Source organism: Podarcis gaigeae, assembly GCF_964106915.1.
Source record: "Podarcis gaigeae genome assembly, chromosome: 2".
NCBI lineage: Eukaryota > Metazoa > Chordata > Lepidosauria > Squamata > Lacertidae > Podarcis > Podarcis gaigeae.
Genome location: NC_139679.1, coordinates 8,638,935 through 8,658,450, shown reverse-complemented (window position 1 = coordinate 8,658,450; position 19,516 = coordinate 8,638,935). Strand labels below are relative to the sequence as shown.

General features: G+C 45.9%; 1 protein-coding gene across 2 annotated transcripts in view; it reads right to left on the bottom strand.

Annotated features, from left to right (window-relative positions):
• Window positions 1-16,939, bottom strand: part of AGAP2 (ArfGAP with GTPase domain, ankyrin repeat and PH domain 2) — a 116,571-nt gene extending 99,632 nt beyond the window's left edge. Inside the window, exon 1 of one of the 2 annotated variants that reach the window (XM_083729324.1) lies at window positions 16,425-16,939. In XM_083729324.1, coding sequence (XP_083585450.1) covers window positions 16,425-16,584 — 160 coding nt within the window. In that variant the 5' untranslated portion in view covers window positions 16,585-16,939. The remainder of the gene's footprint in view (window positions 1-16,424) is intronic. The other variant, XM_083729325.1, reaches the window with a different exon arrangement.
• Window positions 16,940-19,516: the final 2,577 nt, after the last annotated feature.

Below are 19,516 nucleotides of genomic sequence, written 5' to 3'. Positions count from 1 at the left end.
GACTTCAGACTTATAATATCTGTTTTGTTTTTACCAGAAACCTGAGACCTACCCTGGAACAACCAAATGCAAAATACTGAGGGGCAGGGGTGGGGAAGCATGCCAACAGATTCACAGAACAAGAGTGCCTCTGAGCACATGCTCAGTGCAGGAACTTGTTTTCAGAATCAGAGCTGAGCTCACAGTTCTGCCACACAAAACCCTACCCTTGGTCCCCTGCCCTGTTGCCCCACTGCAAGCTTCCTTCATATCTCCCGTCCACTTTAGAAGGGAAAAATTAGGATTCAGGACTTCGGCTAATCTACAGCAAATCAGAGAACATCCAGTAAATGCTGACAAACATTCTGTCCATATTTGGTTTCAGGGTATGCAGCATGGGTTGTGCATATTTCCTACAGGGAGGACTTTCATGCCATGCAGAGCAGTACAAATTCTAGAAACTGTATATATTGGGCACAGTTAGCTATTGATAAGGAAACAACATTCTTTGCTGTCCCACAAAGTTGCAGGTACAGGGGAAAACTTTCAGCCAGCTCAGGGTTCAGGTGCCTCTGACTTTAAGGCCCAGCAAAGGATTGTACAAAAGGAGTTCCACCACAGGCAGTGGAAGAGGGAATAGCAACGCCCATCATAGAATTGGACTGGGTTATCTAGTCCAACCCCCTACAATTCAAGAATCTTTTGCCCAATGTAGGGCTCAAACCCACAACCCTAAGATTAAGAGTATCACACTCTACAGACTTCCCTGGGCCAAATACAGCCTGAAGAAGGATGTCAGTGGACTCATCTACCATGAACAGAGACATAGGGTGGTGTTGCATTACATTCTTCTCCCTTTTCCATCTGAAGATTGTGGGTTGTACAACTTCCACTTACACAATGGGACTTCCCCTCCTGCTCCTCCCTATCTGTCCCCCTACCCTGTACCCTCCCAAAATCTGCTCTAGGGTTGTCCTCAACCCTCTGGAGCATATAGGGCGGCCAGGGGAAGAGAGAAGTTCGGTTGAGTGAATGGAAGTCATTTCTTGAGAGCAATGACTTGATCCGATTCAACCTGGTTCTCCTTTAGAGCAGGAGGGGAGAAACTGTGGCCCTCCAGATGCCAATGGACTCCAACTCCCATTAGCCCCAGCCGTTGTGTCCAATGGTCAGGGATGAGCAACATTTGGAGGACCAAAGGTTGGCCGCCAGTGCTTCAGAGGGGCATGTGTTTGATGGGCATCTCAAGTTGTTTCCCAGAGGCTGCATACACACAATATTTTATTCTAGAATCAATGAAGAATGATCACTTGGGTTTTTCTACACAGAAAACCCTACATTTAGACATTTGAGGGTGGGAGAGAAAAAGAAGATAGCTTGTCAAATCAGTAGTACACGAGGCAGGAAGCTGTGTCTGGCAGGAAAACCACAGTGCTCAGCAGCTGTGGGTTGCAACCTGAAAAACTGAGGCCTCATGATGCCCTTCTCCCTTAACCCATATCTACATAATGGCCTAGCAAGCCACTTCCTGCTATTTTTACATAGAAGTACAATCATGTGCTTAAGGATTTGACAGAGAAAAATAGGTATGCTTGCTTTATGTTAAACAAGCAAGGCAGGAATTCCTGGAATGGTGCTGAAAAGTTAAATCAAAGTAAGCCATTGCCATGGAAGTTTGCCAGCTTTTTAAAAAAAACTAGCCTTACTCCTCTGACATAAAAAAATGAAAAAAGAATGGTAATCAGAAATTAAGTAGGGGAAGGAGCTTCCCCCAGCTCTTTATCCCCATGTAAGGAAAAGTGTCAGTTGCTTAAATTTATACACACCAGGCTGCTATTAAAGGCATAGGAGCAGGGTGAAAAGTAAAAAGTTGGCAACCTTAATACCATGAAGGAGGTGAAGCACCTGTTAGGGGTTCGTGACAGATAGTCATTTATAGCCTTCCCCCCCCCCCCCCGAATCTGTTTGACTCCTTTTTAAAGCCATCCAAGCTGATGGCAGATACAAATTCCACAGTTTTAAGTATGTGGTCCCCTGCAGGCATCCTTTTTATTAAGCATTCATCACGACTTGCACTCATGGTGTTATCAGGGTGGTTACATGCAATTTGCATTTTCAGTTCAACTCGTTCCTGCAAAAGCTTTGAGGCAGTCATGCTGCTTTGCTTGCGGTATGTGCATGCCCTGTAGCTTTTGGCCAAAATCCTGCAACTTTTCACATCACAAATGTTCCTGGGATTTTTTTGTTTTTTGTTCATGCTTTTGTGGTGCCACAGTGTAAGAATATCTCTCCAGACGGGAGCAATATGGTAACATTAGGGAAGCATCACAGAACAGCTGATAAAGGGGAATGATGTGTGCGGCCCAGTATAAACCCACCACTAATGCACCATTAAAAGGGACGCGGGTGGCGCTGTGGGTTAAACCACAGAGCCTAGGACTTGCTGATCAGAAGGTCGGGGGTTCGAATCCCCGCAACAGGGTGAGTTCCCGTTGCTCGGTCCCTGCTCCTGCCAACCTTTCTTAAAAAACTTTTAAAAGGGTTTCTTAAAAAACCCTTCCCCCCTTTTTTAGGGAGAACCACCCACCCTGCTAAGGGACTTGCCAATCAGAAGGTCAGCAGTTTGAATCCCCGCGACGGGGTGAGCTCCCATTGCTCGGTCCCTGCTCCTGCCAACCTAGCAGTTTGAAAGCACATCAAAGTGCAAGTAGATAAATAGGTACCACTCCGGCGGGAAGGTAAATGGCGTTTCCGTGCGCTGCTCTTGTTCGCCAGGAGCGGCTTGGTCATGCTGGCCACATGACCCGGAAGCTGTACGCCGCCTCCCACGGCCAATAAAGCGAGATGAGCGCCACAATTCCAAAGTCAGTCAGGACTGGACCTAATGGTCAGGGGTCCCTTTACCTTTTTAATGCACCATTATTGCATCAGTGACAAGTTGCAGGTAATGCCTGCAAGAAAGCCAAGAACCAGGGAGGGGCCATGTGCTGTCTGAAGAAGTTCTTTTTTTTGTCGGTCCTGACTCTTCCAACGTTCAGCTTCACTGGATGGTCTCAGTTCTAGTATGATGGGAGATGGAGAAAAACTTCCTTTGCATCATGCAAAATTCTTTATGCATCTTTATCGCACCCCCAGCCCTTTACTCACCAAAGCCCCAAATGTTGTAACCATTCCTCATAGGAGAGTTGGTTCAGTACTGTGACCATTTGGGTTGCCAGTCTCTGAACCTTTTCCAGCTCTACAATCTTTTTGAAGATACAACAGCCAAAACTGTACAAAGTATTCCAAGTGTTGTCTCACCATAAATTTGTACATTGGCACTATGATATTGGCAGATGGTTCTTGTTGTTTTCAATCCCTTTCCTAATGATCAATAACATGGAATTCACCTTTCTCACAGCTGCCGCACACCGGGTCGACATTTTCATCGAGCTGTCCACCACAAGTACTCCAATATCTCCTTCCTGATCCTTCGCCACCAGATCAGCCTCTACAAGTGCGTATGTGAAGTGAGGTTTGTTCCCCACACCAGAATGTGCATCCCTATAGCTATTGCCTTTAACAGCAATGTGATGTGCAGATCCTAGCAGGCGATAGTGCTGATATCCATGCTGTGAAAAACCAATTTCAAGTCAATGTCAAAGGCATGTCAGGCTGGAATGGTTCTAGTCAGTTAGCAACCCTACCTTTCCCTTAGCTAGCTGTGCACAACATCCACTTTAATATCAAGCTGTAGTGCAATAGAGCCTTGGGTGTCAGAGCTCGTCACTGGATTTCCAGCTGCCTTTGCTAGGGTCTTCTAGAAATTGTCCCTCAAGCAGATTTCTGCAGAAACAGGAACTATCGGCAAACTAGAGTCCAGATCCACATTTCTGGTCCATGTTTTCCAAACTACAACCTGCCACTTCAGATAAAGGACAGGACAAGGAGTTAGGCGTCTGAGCAGGTTTTACTTGGGTTCTGGACCTGAATTACGTCTGATAATGCACAGCACACCATCAGAACATTTAACTGCCTACCATACGGACCACAGGAAATCTGCAATATCAACATATCCAGCTGCGGCTCTGAGCCTGTAATGGCTACATAACTGGCAGAAGAAGTTCAACAAGGGAAGCTTTCCCCATCGCTGCATCACAGCAGACTTCTGGTTCAGGCAGCTGTTGAAAGCACAGGACCTCTGTCTTCAGAACAATGTCAAATGGCAACTCTGCTGCTGGAGATGAGGAATCTGTGGCCTGCTCTGTGTTGTTGAATTCTGGCTGCAACTCCCAGCACCCTCAGCCAGCATGGCCCAATACTCTGGGATGATGGGAATTGTAGTTCAACATCTGGAGAGTCACAAGTTCTACATCCCTGCTATAGGCAAACAGCCAGCTGTGGCTATGAGGATGTAATATAGACAGGGAGTGGCATTTCCAAGGGGCAGGGGGTGATCAAATATATTTCTAATGCCACAGCCCTGCCTCCATCTGCTCCTCACCTAAGCCATTTTGTTTCTGGTGGTCCACACCATATAATTGTGTCCATTTCCACCAACTGTTGCATGGCAAAGGCTCATCTGAATTACAACAACCACCAGGTTAGGTAGGAGGAGCTGTAGCTCCAAATCTCCACACTGTGCATTTGGGAGACTAACTGGGAGATCAATTGTGGCACATGCACGAGGCTTTATTTTGTTTCGGTTTTTAATAGAGGCACTTTGTACAAGACTTCTTTATCACTCTTGTGCAAACCTTAGTCTGGAAAAATAACATTTCTGCAAGATCTCAGTATTATTCTTTTAAAAAACACAGAAATGAAAATGGATATTGTGTTCCCTCCACACACACGCACACACAGAAAGGGCAGCTCTGACAGGAGGGCCAATATCCCTTCTTGAATCAAATAAAGTTGAAATATTCCAATTAACACTTCTGAATTTTGATTTAACAGTGTACACATATTTGCACAACCCTTGTCTTTTTTAAAAATAGTTGCTTTTAAGCAAAGTCAAATATCAAGTTCCATTAGTATAATTAACAAAGTAAAAGTTCCTGTACAGTTTGAGGGGGGCTTAAAAAAAAAAAAGCAGAACTCGTTTTACTGTAGTGCACGAACGTCTACATTAAAAATAGCTAAATCAAACAAATGATAGGCTTTGCATCTTGTGACTGTCACCAGCCTAGAAAACATTATAGCACCAATGAATTTCATATTAAACACATTACAACTGCACATGCTCAACATCAAACTAATGGCGTCCAAATACTGAATTGAACAGCAGGTACAGAATTGTTTTTTAGAAATAATGTAAGAATCTACATGCAGCCTCTCCAACCTCCAAGACTGAAAAGTACTGGAAAAATGTCAAATTCACATTTCTGCAGTAGAGATGTAAAAAACAAACATACACACACATTTTAGGGGAGTCATTTTAGATCTCATATCAACCCCAGCATAGTCTGCCTATCTGGCAGATAGGGTTGCCCACTTTTTGAACCTCTGTAGCTCAGGCAGGAATCAGCAGGGGAAGCTTTGCACAGGCATGGAAGTAAATAAATATTATCACTTGCTAATCCTGTATATCCAGAGCTATTAAAGACACAACAGCAGGCCACTCCAGTTTTTCTTCTGGTCAGCTGGCAGCCCTACTTGCAGAACCCAGAAAGAAGCCAGTGGTTACGCAGAAATCCCTGCTGACTTCCAGCTATACTTGTGTGCTCTCAGCAAAGCACGTTCATGCCAACACAGCAAGCTAACTCAGGGGTAGACCAGTTCTTGTATATGCAACTCTATGAGTAGCTGCTAGCCAAAGCCAAATTCAACCGTGTTAATAATGACCAGATGAGCCACGAGCAATGCAACTGTTTTCTTGAATTAATACAATGGAGCAGTTTTAATATTTCAGACCTTCCAAGTGTCCCTATTTTCCAGGGACAGTCCCGGATTTACAGAAGCTGATCCATGAGGGGAATAGGTGTCTAAACCACAGAGCTTAGGGCTTGCTGATCAGAAGATCAGTGGTTCGAATCCCCACAACAGGGTGAGCTCCTGTTTCTCAGTCCCTGCTCCTGCCAACCTAGCAGTTTGAAAGCACGTCAAAGTTCAAGTAGATAAATAGGTACTGCTCCGGCGGGAAGGTAAACAGCATTTCCGTGCGCTGCTCTGGTTCACCAGAAGCGGCTTAAGCATGCTGGCCACATGACCCGGAAGCTGTACGCCGGTTCCCTCGGCCAGTGAAGCGAGATGAGAGCCACAACCCCAGAGTCGTCCACGACTAGACCTAATGGTCAGGGGTCCCTTTACCTTACCACCCACACCAAACTGCAGCTCCCATAATTTTGGGGGGAAAGCCATGGCATCATAGGGCGTCAAATGAATGTGGTCTAAATGAAATCTTTGAAAATGTTTTCGAATATGATTTCCAGGTTCCTTTAAAAATATATTCCTTGTTTACTAGATACCTGCGCTCATTCACGTTTTTTCTTTTTGCATAGGATCCATTTCCATCTTCCATATACTACGCAATAGGCCATCGCACAGTGGCAAATATTTTGTGAATATTTATCTTACTCAGCAAAATCTGCATACCACCTCATTGTCAAAACGTCTGAAAACTTTACATAAAACACACGTTACAATTATCTATAAAAGTCAGAAATTAAAAAACAAGTTGACATTAAAAAATAATTCAAATACGAATAAAAGCAGTAGTTAAAAATTTACATGTTCAAAAAGAAGAAGGAAATTACCTATTAAAATGCAGGTCAGTTGTACATATTACAGTAGGATTGCCTAAACAAAAACATGCATTTATTTATGAAATTACTATCCCACGCTTCCTCCCAAGGGAGCCAATGGTGTCAGAAACAATATACTGCCTCATATCAATAGGCAGGGAGTTCCAGGGTGTCGCCACAGTGAAAGATCGGTTCCGTACAAGTGCAGAACAGACCTTGTGTAGCACTTGCAAAAGCACCAGTTCTGCAGATCTAGGGTGGTCTTCCCATCTATGGATTTACGTTGCCACGTGTCTCTGGGTATATTAGCATCCATCTGCTGGGAGAAACTATACTTCTGCCTGTGGCACTTGCCTGGGGAGAACATAGAAGTGCGCCTTGCTGCTGCTGCCAACAGCAGGAGGGAGCTCTCTGCTGTCAGGGCTGTTCATCCCCATTGTGAAGCTAACCCCAACGGACTGGATATCAAGGAGAGGGGGTTCCCCCCGCTGCTCCCTTTAGGAAGGGGTGTGCCTTTTAGGCAGCCAGATGCCTGCTGCTACTGCTCAATAGATCCATTTCAAGCTGCTGAGGATCAGCCGATGTCTCCGAGTCCCCACCAAGATGGGAAGTGACAAGAGAGGCAAGCGCTTTTCACTTGCTGTTTCAGGCTCTGGTGCGCACAAACATTGCAAGGGCTGGGCATGCACACTAGGGGATCTGCTTTTGCCTCCCCCGTTCCGTTCCGAGGACCCCCTACTGAAGCCAAGTGGATGGTATGATTTCTTCATCTCAAGCATTGTCAAAGAGAGTAGAAGGGGCTCGTCACCCTGGGAAGGGGAAATAAGCGCTGATCTTAAACGCCCACTGCCTTGCGGCCATACTCACTCTTGAGAAAAGCTTCGGGAGAAAATCCCAAGGAACAATCCATACCTCTTGCCTTGAAGGACATTATTTGGGAGAAGAAAAGGCTAAGGAGTAAACCCTCCTGAAATGTGGAGTCTCTAAGACGGTTGGATGGCGCCTCGTAGAATCATAAAACTGTAGAGTTAGAAGGGACCCCGAGGGTCATCCATTCCAACCCCTTGCAAATGCAGGAATCTTTTGCCCAAAGTGAGGCTCAAACTCACGACCCTGAGATTAAGAGTCTCCTGCTGTACCAACTGAGCTATCCCAGAAGTTTCATACCAGGGCTGGGGAGCCTGCGCTGTTGTAGCATCCGCTGGGTGCAATTCTCAACTTGCACATGATGTTGGCAGCAACATCAGCAAGTGTGTGAGAGTCCAGAGGCCGTTGAAAAGTCTAGCCTTTGGCTTCTAAGGTCTGTCAGCGTGGAAGCAGGCCCCACCAACAGTTTTCCAAGGCTGTGCACACATTACAGTTTGCTCTGGCTCCGTGCTGTCTTACCACTCGTGTTTGAAGCTGTGCACACTGATGCGAGCCATCATCCCTATCGATCCTGCAACTTCTTGAGAAACGCTGCTGTTTGATGCATTACCCCTCAAACCAGCTTCCACCTGATTTGAAAACATATACAGTGGTACCTCGGGTTACATACGCTTCAGGTTACATACGCTTCAGGTTACAGACTCCACTAACCCAAAAATAGTGCTTCAGGTTAAGAACTTTGCTTCAGGATGAGAAGAGAAATCGTGCTTTGGCGGCACGGCGGCAGCAAGAGGCCCCATTAGCTAAAGTGGTGCTTCAGGTTAAGAACAGTTTCAGGTTAAGAATGGTGCTTCAGGTTAAGAACAGTTTCAGGTTAATAACGGACCTCTGGAACGAATTAAGTACTTAACCCGAGGTACCACTGTAATCCACATTCCCTTTGCAGTTTAAACTGAGGTGTGTACGTTTGAGACAGCCGCTGCGCATGCTCAGACAACAGCTTTGTGAAAAGGAGTTCAGGGGTGTTGTAGATGCGTGTGTGGAGGGGGGAACCAAACAGGAAATGTGCATTAGGTGAAGGCATCCCTGCTCCCTCTCTGGTGTGTATAGCAACATGCAAATATGACTTGAAGCACACGGGTGCAGAGGGAATGGCCTTGCTGAGTTTTAAACTGCTAATGTGTGCATTAAACACCTTTTAATTCTCCCTTGTGCTTTTAGACAACGGCTGCTGTGCAAGAAGTCTGCTTAGGCCTTGGGCTGATTCATGCCTTCCCTGTTCCCTCACAGCCTAGTGCTGCCCTCATGAGGCAAGTCACCCGCAGGCCTTGCGATCGGGAGGAAAATACAAGGCTGAATTATCATGGGTTTGCTTATCATGGGTTTGAAATCATCCACCTTCTCCTATTGAAGGAAGGTGAAGACAGGTGACCCCACCTAGGCCCGAAGTCACCCCCCACCAAAGCAGGCTCAAAGCTTCTCAAAACTTTTCAAAATCATTTTCTCAGCAGCTAAGCATCAGAAACATTCTGCTCTGCTGTAACAAAGGTAGAGAACAGTCCATTGTTTCATAGGCCTTTCTGATGCCTTCTTGCTAAAGAACCACATTGCAACTTACTTTCTGTCCGGGAACCATGCCAGAACAAGAGATTGAAACATATCTGAACACTCTTGAAACCCCTTTCCTGGGAAGAGTCCAATAGTCCCAAGATAGCTTTCTGTTCATGCTCAGAGGACTCCTGAGGGAGGAGAAAGGAGGAGGGAACTGGAAAGGGGTATATATGCTTGTGCACATGGCTGTGAATTTCGTGCATGCTTTTTGTGACTTATCACACTTGCTCCTTCTACCAGTTCATGGATGGTAGAAATAAAAGCCTTTTCTCCAAAACTATTCCTTGAGTGTCTGTTGACTCCCACTTCCCTTTCCCGGGCGCAATATTTTTCCCACCTGAGGGCAAAGCCTCATAAGGCTACACTATCTCTGTCTAAATTCTTTCCCCTCCCATTCCTCCCATCAAATTCCCCCTCGCCCTGACAGACTTTTCACATAGATCTCTGGTGGTACGGGAAGCACCACAAAACACTCGGTGGCAGGACGGTTGCGCGTGCGTGTTGAGGAAATGAAACCATTTCCTACAATTAATGAATTAACAAGTTGGCATACATTATGCCCCTTGCCAGCAGAGGCTGAGCTTTATGCTAGGGTTGCCATATTCCGAAGAGCAAAAAAGTGGACACTTTTCTAGCTGGGCCTTACCTTTGCTGTCTTCGGCCTCCTGCTCACGAGACGCTGCGTCTCCAGGCGATGCAAGGCTGAGCGGCCCTCACCACCACGAGGCCGAATGGTGTACAAACAATAAAAAATAAAACCCAGGGCATTTTGCAAAATTTAAAAAATCTGCCCTGAATGGTGATTTTACCTTTGAAAAAGAAGTCCATAAGAATGAAACTTATGGACTTTGCAGAACTAGATAAAATGACTGGGAAAATTAGATACCAGAAAGATCACAAGTTCACTGAGGACTGGAGAAAGTTTACGATTTATCTGGAAAGTATCTGTGATGAACAGACAACGCTAGTCGGTTTTAAAGAGGCTTTGTGATGAGAAAGGGTATTGTAAAAGAAAATGAGAAGAAAGGATATTATTAACTGGCAATATATTATAAAGGAAATGCGTAATAAATATAAAATATGAGGATTGTGGGAGGAGCTGGTGGAAGTCAAAAATTTGTAATATGGCAAATATGAAAATGTCTGAATAATTTGTAAAAGAGAAATTTGTAAAAAAATTAATAAAAAAAGAAAAAGAAAAAGAAGACATGTCTGGGGAAATCTGGATGAATGGGCACCCTATGCTGCGCTCTTAAGACCAGACCTTACAAAACAAAACACAAGTCAACACACTGGGGCTGCAACCCAGCCCAGCCAGGCTGATTACTGAGGCAGCTGCATTTTACAGTGGACGCTCGGGTTGCGAACACGATCCGTGCAGGATGCACATTCGCAACCCGCAGAGTCCGCAACCCGCAGCTGCGCGAAACCCGGAAGTAACCCGTTCTGGTACTTCCAGGTTTCGGCGGTCCGCAACTCGAAGAAACGTAACCTGAAGCGTCTGTAACCAGAGGTATGACTGTACTGCCAATCTACAGGTGCTGTTTGATTTATTTATTACGTTAAGGCGGCCATCCTAAACCCACTTGCCTAGGGGTAAGCCCCACTGAATTCCATAGGGCTTATTTATTCTGAGTCCATTTCTCCTCCATCTCTGGCTTCATGGCTGAGAGTGCATGTGAAACCCAGTCTCCTCTGTCCTTGTCCAACACCTTTAAAGACACTCACAAAGGCTCACAAGGTTACCCATTCACATAAATGGTGCTTGCACATGAATAGGCCCAGAAGGCCCAGAAGACTTTCCCTGTTTCTGAGATACCCACATGGTGACCTTCCCTTGTGTGAGTCAGCCCAGTTTACTTGGAATGTCACTTTTAGGGACTGCTGATAAGCCGGTATTTCCATGTGTGTATATTAAAGGGGCACAGAATTGTCTATGGACGCTCCATAATTCACATGAGACACCCTGCTACACACACTTAAGGGGGAATCAGAAACAACTTTTACACTTAGGAGAGGATGAATTATATATAGTACAGGGCCTCCTTTACAGTTACACCAGAGTTTTGGAGCTCCCCCCGCAATGTTGGGGTGTGGCAAGTACATTCTATCCCCTCACTGCTAGTCTTCCAACAGAAAGGAAATACTGTTTTCATTCAGAAAGCATTTGGGGCATCAATATTCCACACACACACACACCCCAATTGCAGACCTGTGTTTCGTTATTTTTACAGCTTCTTGTCCATTACAGCTGTTTATTAATTCCATTGTAATGTGCTTCAGTACAAGATATTGCCCTGGATTTTTTAAAAATAAGCAAAATAATATATCTTTATCACATTGCAGATTCTTAAACACAAATATTGAACTACCAAGGGCCCAAGAATGATGCACCAGAGCAGAATAGAGCCTGTTTGGGAGCATTTATGTATATGGCCAGTTCACCATTGCTACACAAAGTGACTATTATTGTAACCACGATAAATGCCTGTGTTCCAAGTGCAGATGCCAAAGCCGCCACCATCCCTTTGCTTCAAAAATAGGGGACAATTGCTGAACCTGGGTATTACTATGAGGGATTAAAGAAAGACAAGGCACACAACAAAGGCTCTTCAGCTACAGTGCTTCGTTAGAAGTTTAATTTCTCCATGTAGCGCGAAGCAAACCTCGCTAAGAATCTTGCTCTCTCCTCCCATCTGAATCTTGCATGCTTTATTGCCGAAGCCCTATACAGTGGTACCTCGGGTTACATACGCCTCAGGTTACATACGCTTCTGGTTACAGACTCAGCTAACCCAGAAATAGTGCTTCAGGTTAAGAACTTTGCTTTAGGTTGAGAACAGAAATCGTGCTCCGGCGGCGCGGCAGCAGCAGGAAGCCCCATTAGCTAAAGTGGTGCTTCCGGTTAAGAACAGTTTCAGGTTAAGAAAGGACCTCCAGAACAAATTAAGTACTTAACCCGAGGTAGCACTGTAAATACCAAGTGCAGAAATACAATGGCCGTTTGGAATTACAATTGCCGTTCTGGCTACTGTTACATCTCGTGAGATAAACTACCTAGCATCACTTCCATCTTGAAATTTCACCACCTATCCCCTTCCATTTCCCCTCATGAGCTATCACACATGCGCCTCCCTCCCTCCCTTCGTTCCTTCTCCCTAAACAATGTTCTCAGCTCATCAAAGAAGCTAAATAAGCTTGTCAAGAGCTGAGCTGCTAGACCAGTTTCTTGCAGGACCTCAGTTCATGAAGTTCATAAGAACCTAAGAGCTTACTGGATCAGGCCATGGTCCATCCAGTCTAGCATCCTATTCTCACAGTGGTAACAGTGCTGGTAACAGCGGTAACTAGTTTTGGGCCATCAGCCTACCTACTTTGTGTGAAAGGCACTAAACCTCTCATCAAAATATCGTTTCAGCAAATTTGATTACTGCTGTTCGTGAACATCCCCTGTGTCTCTTTCTCTTTCTCTCCCTCCCAACCACAGTGCCTAGAACAGAGATGGGTGACCTGATTCCCCCAGATGCTTTTGTGCTCCATCAGCCCCAGTCAGCATGGCAAATGGTCAAGAGACAACTTCCCCCATATGTTGTCAGTCCCTTGCCTGAAACTACATGGTTCACATGGGTGTAAAGACAGGATATCAGTAAATGGGAGGAGGCTAAAAGAAAAATCTTCATCGCATTCTCCTACCCAGCCTTCTGAATGTGACTCTGTGTGTTTCTGCTTTGAATTTCTGCAGTCAAGAGAAAATGTGCAGGAAATTGCAAAACCTACATGCATAACCACACACCTCCTTGCATGAGATCTACTATCCAGAAAGCTTAGACTGCATGAAGCAGTTTCTTCCAATACATGTAGCTGATATACATTTTATCAGCACTGGCTTCGTACAACCTTGCCTTTCCAGTACGGAATATTGGCTGCCTATTATCACGTGTGTGAGAATCTTACCTGCCTCTAAGTTGCTGCAAATACATGCCTGGGAATCAGATGTTTATGTGGGAAGCTAAATGTGGAATTTGTGGGGTTTTCTGTTTAACTTTTGCAATGCTGTTGAAGGGGCTTGAGGAGAAGGTAGCTTGGAGTCTACTGGTAGATTTCTGCATGGTTTGCAGTAGATCGACAAGCGACAAATCAGGCTGCTGAGTTAAAGAAAGCTGGTCAGGTGGGAACTTCCACGCTTGCTGGTGTAGCTTGGGGCAGCTTCACTTCTTGAGAAAAGATGGCCAGCTGTGTTCAGCTGTGGCACTGAAAATACCTTTCCAGGCTCAGAATGTGCTCCGAGGCACCCTGCTCATTTAGTTATAACATCAAGCACGGGCTTGCTGAGGCTGCTGGGAGATGGAGCTCAGCAAGGGAGGGCCAACGTCTGCCCACACCTGCTCTACGTCTTTTGCACCTGCCTCTCTTGAGTTCATCTTGGAATTCTAATTTTAAAAAAGTAGGTCTGGCAAGCCCAACATCTGCCCGCCCCTGCAGTACACACGACGACTGGGCTGCCACCTTTCCTCCATTCCATTAAAAGCCAAGAAGGTGATTTGATGTAGATATGCTGGAAAAGCAAAACACTGCCTTACAATCTTATTGCTAAGGTTTATTAGGATCCGATTTCTTTCCGCAGGGCCTGTAAGACAGAGTTGTTCCGCCTGGCCTTTGGCTTGGAGCCAATTTGATTCCCTCCCCCTCTTTCTTTTTCCTTTCTCCTCCTGTGATGAGGCTGCATTTTAATATTTTAATGTTTCAATATTTTAATTGTTGCATTTTAATTTTGTTTTTAAGTTGTAATCATTCAACTTGTTTTTATTATTGCTTGTTAGCCGCCCTGAGCCCAGCCTTGGCTTGGGAGGGCGGGATATTAATAATAATAATAATAATAATAATAATAATAATAATTGGCATTTCACTTGTATTGTAAAGGGAAGAGCCACAGCAGTCCCAGATTCATTCACCAGCATCTCCGAGTACAGCTGGGAGGGTCCCTTGCCTGAAAATCCTGGACAGCTGCTGCCAATATCAACCATGCAGACAACACCTCAGCACATGCAGGATGCAAAATGCCAGTGTTTAACACAGAGCCTTACACATTCATGTGTGTGTGCACTGACACACACATGCGCTAGAGATGGAACACATCCATTTCAGGGCTGTCTTAAGCATATGCGGTGCCTGGCCGCTTCAGTGTCTCGCTGGCTCAGTTGCCCCCGAACTCGCGGCAGCAGAAGAGCCAGCTGTGGCACTCCAACCAATGGGTGGGCTCTTCCCCAGACTCAACTCTCGGGTCCTGGACTCTCAGCCTGGTGCCCCTGAAAGCCCGGCGCCCGGGTGCCCCGCGCCCCTAGTGCCTATGGGTAGGACGGCCCTGTCCATTCCTCACTCAGCTCTCTTAGCTTCTAAGTATCCTTCAGTTGAACGCTGAAGACTGACAGCTATAGCAAGCCACACTGACGAAACAACAGGAACCATAAAGCAGACTGACCCTAGTAAATGAAATTCGGAAACGACAAAAAGAAAAAAAGGGAACCATTCTCAAAAGATGCTGAAGGGAGTGAGGCTTTTTATTAATGCCCAATGCATTTTGGCCCAAAAAGGACCTCCTCTGGACAAGAGTTAAGAAAGTCTGCTTAAAACACACTTCTTAAAAAAATAATGCTTTTATATATTTTAAGCATGGTTTATTCATTGTTGTTCAGTTGTCTTGTTTTATTTTAGTAGAAAAGCCCCCCAATGGAAGCACTTTGGAGCCGTAGCCATAGCAAACCGAGTCACTTGTGAGCATATAATTCTAATAGCTGATGGAGGCCCCTGACTGCAGGTGGCCATTGTTTCCTCATTACGTATATAATTTCTGCTCCAGTCTTATCCTAAACATTTGTCAGGCTGCTGCTGTGCAAATGTAGCATCACAGCAGCGCTGGTGTAACAAAGCTGGAAAAGTGACCAGCGCAAGGCAGTCAAAAATTTAAATACGAGCAGACTAATTTCCTTTAAATTGACGCTTTCAAATGCATTAACAAATTAAACACCTGTGCTTAACAGTTAGCCCAGTGCTGTGGCACTCATTGGCAGGTTGCTGATCCATTGGGTAGATGTACTTGTTACTCATCAATTAGGTACAATACTGCCTGCATGCTTTTCATACGGGTGCAGATTTGCAGCATGATCCTAATGATGTTTTGCATGCTTGAGCCCTATTGATTTCAGTGGGGTTTAATAGTGCTCATGCTTAGCTTTTGGATATATTGTACCTCTCGTGTGCCCCCTCCCCATTTTTTTTTGTGATGGAAGCCACTGCAAAAAAGAAGAAGCAGACATTCTAGGAAGAGGCTTCATTATAAATATTATGTATTAAATTCACCCGTATGATTAATCAACTAAAGTGGGGTTAGGGAATTTCCAGTCTGTGGTCTGAAAGTGGCCTTCCAAGCCTTGCTGTACAGCCTTTGACAATCTCCAAAGGCAACCCCCCACCCCTATATTCGCAGGCCACCCCCTTCACCAGCCCATCTCTGTGCCTTGCCAGATTGTCTTCTTGAGCTGTGAGGATGCTTCTTGAATAGATGTGTCTATGGGCATAGAAAAGTCCAGCTCTTGTGCAGCTGGAATTCCCCCAGAAGATGGCCCACGAGGGAAGGTAATTCTCAGGCTGAAAATGGTGCCACAATCCTGAACTAAAAGTTCAGTCAGATTAGAAGCTTGCGCCCCCCCCAACCCAGACTAGTTTGTGATGATGGCAAGGTACACCTGGCAAGGTAACCAGGTTGCCAGTGGGGGTGGGAGTTGGTGGGAACAACCAGCTCTTCTGCCTTTAGCATCAGCTTGGTTAAGCTTTTTGTCATGAATAGATAAGCACTGTCACCTGCTGATGTTGGTCATGTATGCTTCTGTTAAAGGCAGAGGAGCAGGAGGCAGTAAACAACACCACTTGGCAACTTTACCTACAATACATTTCTATCTGGGTGTTAGAGCCCTTTCATTTCAAGAGTCAATTTTACTCTTTCGGGTTACCACTCCCTTCCTTCAAGACTTTCAGAGACTTTGAGGCTTTGTGGTATATGCAAATTGAGAGAGTTAAAGCAATTTAAAAGATTGACCCATTAACGGCCCCAGGAGAAGTGCGGAGGGAGGGGGAGAAGAGTTCACTCCAACAGAAAGTGTTTTTAAATGAGTGGTCCGAGAGAAAAATGCTTCCAGCCTGCCCAGACAGTCCCTCCATCGCTCCCTTTGAAAGGCCCAGCCCCCGTACCTCGCACGATGCTCAGGGAAGTCTTGATGCTGCTCTTCAGATGTGGGTCCCCGACCAGCTCCACCAGCCGGAAAAGTTTGTTGAGCTGCACTTTCACGCTCTCATATCTCTGTGCCTCAGTCCGGATGGCTGCAGACGTCAACTGCCTTTGCACATTCATGATGGACGTAAAAAACAACAACACAAAACCTCTTGACAGGGCAGGCAGAGGATCTCAGCCCATGGTACAGCTCCCAGCTCAGTGTCTTCTCTTGCCAGAAAACTTACGTGTGCCTCATGCGCAGATAAAGCACCGACCTTTCTCAGACGTTGGCCTGTTTCTCTCTCTCTCTCTTTCTGTGTCAGTTGAACTTCCTGAGCAGAGCGTCACATTTCAGAGCCACTGCTTTCGGTCCCCCCATCCCTATCTGATTCTGACACCAGGCAAGGGCGTAGCACAACCAAAATACAGCGCAGCTACTTCTCAGCCCCGGCTGTGTGAAACATCCTCCAAGGATCTCAGGCAGAACTGGGTGCTCCCAAAGCAGGCGGGACAGGATTGGCAGGTGTTTGGAGCTCTGGCTTTCCAAAAGGTGTAATTATGGCAATGCTTTTTTGTTTTGTTTTTTCTTTCTGGCAGCTGCACCTAGATAAACAAAGGGCCATGTGAAGTCATTTGAGAGGCCAACAGGCATGCAGTTTGTCATCGCCGTCCATGCCTGCAGACACACCCATCCAACATTGACGCATCATTTTCCTAAGTGTATGCTGTCATCCTAGCAAGGAGAAACCAGCACCAGGAGATGAAAGGCAGACTTGGGTCTTTAACGGGTGACCTCGCCAACGTAAGACCATGAAAAGAGCCTTGCCAAAGGCCACCTAGTCCAGCATCCTGTTCTCACACTGGCCCACCAGACGCCTGTGGGAAACCTGCAAGCAGGACAAGAGCCCTCTCCCCTCCTGTGTTTTCTTGAAACTGGAAGTCAGTAGCAAAAAAGGTGGCGCTGTGAGTTAAACCACAGAGCCTAGGGCTTGCGCTAGGAGCGTCTTCACCCCCATCATTCTACCCGGACACTGAGGTCCAGCACCAAAGGCCTTCTGGCGATTCCCTCACTGTGAGAAGCCGAGTTACAGGGAACGAGGCAGAGGGCCTTCTCGGTAGTGGCGCCCTCCCTGTGGAATGCCCTCCCACCAGATGTCAAACAGAACAACTACCAGACTTTTAGAAGACATCTGAAGGCAGCCCTGTTTAGGGAAGCTTTTAATGTTTGATGTATTGCAGAGACATCACCTTGCCAACAAAGGTCCATATAGTAAAAGCTATGGTTTTCCCAGTAGTGATGTATGGAAGTGAGAGCTGGACCATAAAGAAGGCTGATCACCAAAGAATTGATGCTTTTGAATTATGGTGTTGGAGGAGACTCTTGAGAGTCCCATGGACTGCAAGAAGATCAAACCTCTCCATTCTGAAGGAAATCAGCCCTGAGTGATCACTGGAAGGACAGATCGTGAAGCTGAGGCACCAATACTATGGTCACCTCATGAGAAGAGAAGACTCCCTGGAAAAGACCCTGATGTTGGGAAAGATGGAGGGCACAAGGAGAAGGGGACGATAGAGGAGGAGATGGTTGGACAGTGTTCTCAAAGCTACCAGCATGAGTTTGACCAAACTGCGGGAGGCAGTGGAAGACAGGAGTGCCTGGCGTGCTCTGGTCCATGGGGTCACGAAGAGTCGGACACGACTAAACGACTAAACAAGTATTACAGTATTTTAATTTTTTTTGGAAGCCGCCCAGAGTGGCTGGGGAAGCCCAGCCAGATGGGCAGCGTATAAATAATAAATTATTATTATTATTATTATTATTATTATTATTATTATTATTATTATTATTGCTGATCAGAAGGTCGCGGTTCGAATCCCCGCGACGGGGTGAGCTCCTGTTGCTTGGTCCCTGCTCCTGCCAACCTAGCAGTTCAAAAGCACGTCAAAGTGCAAGTAGATAAATAGGTACCGCTCCGGCGGGAAGGTAAACAGCGTTTCCGTGAGTTGCTCTGGTTCGCCAGAAGCGGCTTAGTCATGCTGGCCACATGACCCAGAAGCTGTACACCGGCTTAGGGAAATTTTTAATGTCTGATGTTTTATTGTGTTTTTAATATTCTGTTGGGAGCTGACCAGAGTGGCTGGGGACACCCAGCCAGATGGGCAGGTTATAAATAATAAATTATTATTATTCCATATACACTGCCCAGGCTTATGCCAAAGGGAGGTCATTTCAGTGCTGCTAATGCAGTGGTTTGACTTCATCCCCGAGGTGCACTCCATTGTCTCTCGAAACAGGTCTGCAACAACAATCATACAGAAACAAGCCTTCTGATAGGGTCTGGGGGGCAATAGGTGTCATCTTCAGGTCGGGAAAGGCCACAGCTCAGCGGAACAGCAACTCCTCTGCACACAGAAGGTCCCAGGTTCAGGCAGAGCTGGAAAAGCCTCCCCGTCTGAAATCCTGAAGAGCCAAGTTTAAATGTTGAGCTTGATGGACCAACAGCCTGGCTCAGTAGAAGGCTGCATCCGACATTCCAATAAAAAATATTAACTATTCTGCTGGAAGAGCATTGTAGTCTGTGGGCTCGTACCACACACCTGTTGCTATACCAGGGCAGAGTCGTTGGATGAGGCATAAGACTTTGCAGAAGTAGGTCTCAGGGAGGGGTGCTTTTCTGCCTCCAACCTGTCTCCCTGTCATTAAGAAAAGAAATCAGGAGGGAATAGCTATCATTTTGAATTTTTGCTTCAGGTGCGAAAGCATCTAAGCTCTCCTTAGCCTGAAGTCTGCTTTCAGTGCTAGGTTTCTGTAAGCAGTGCTCTCAGCTGGTACAGACGGAGGACTGCCCAGGATCCATGAGCAGCTGAAAGACTCACTGAGCTAAGTTTTGGAAGAGATGCCATAGTGATGTCAGTCTGAACTCACATTCCATTCTGCTGTTCCAGTGTTCCGGAGACCAGTGGTGAAGGCGGATTACAAGTTATGGAAACAGGCTACAGGTGCATTCAGGAGACAGCCCCGGGTCTTTTACACTGTGTCCCAGATCTTTCCACACATAACACTTAAAAA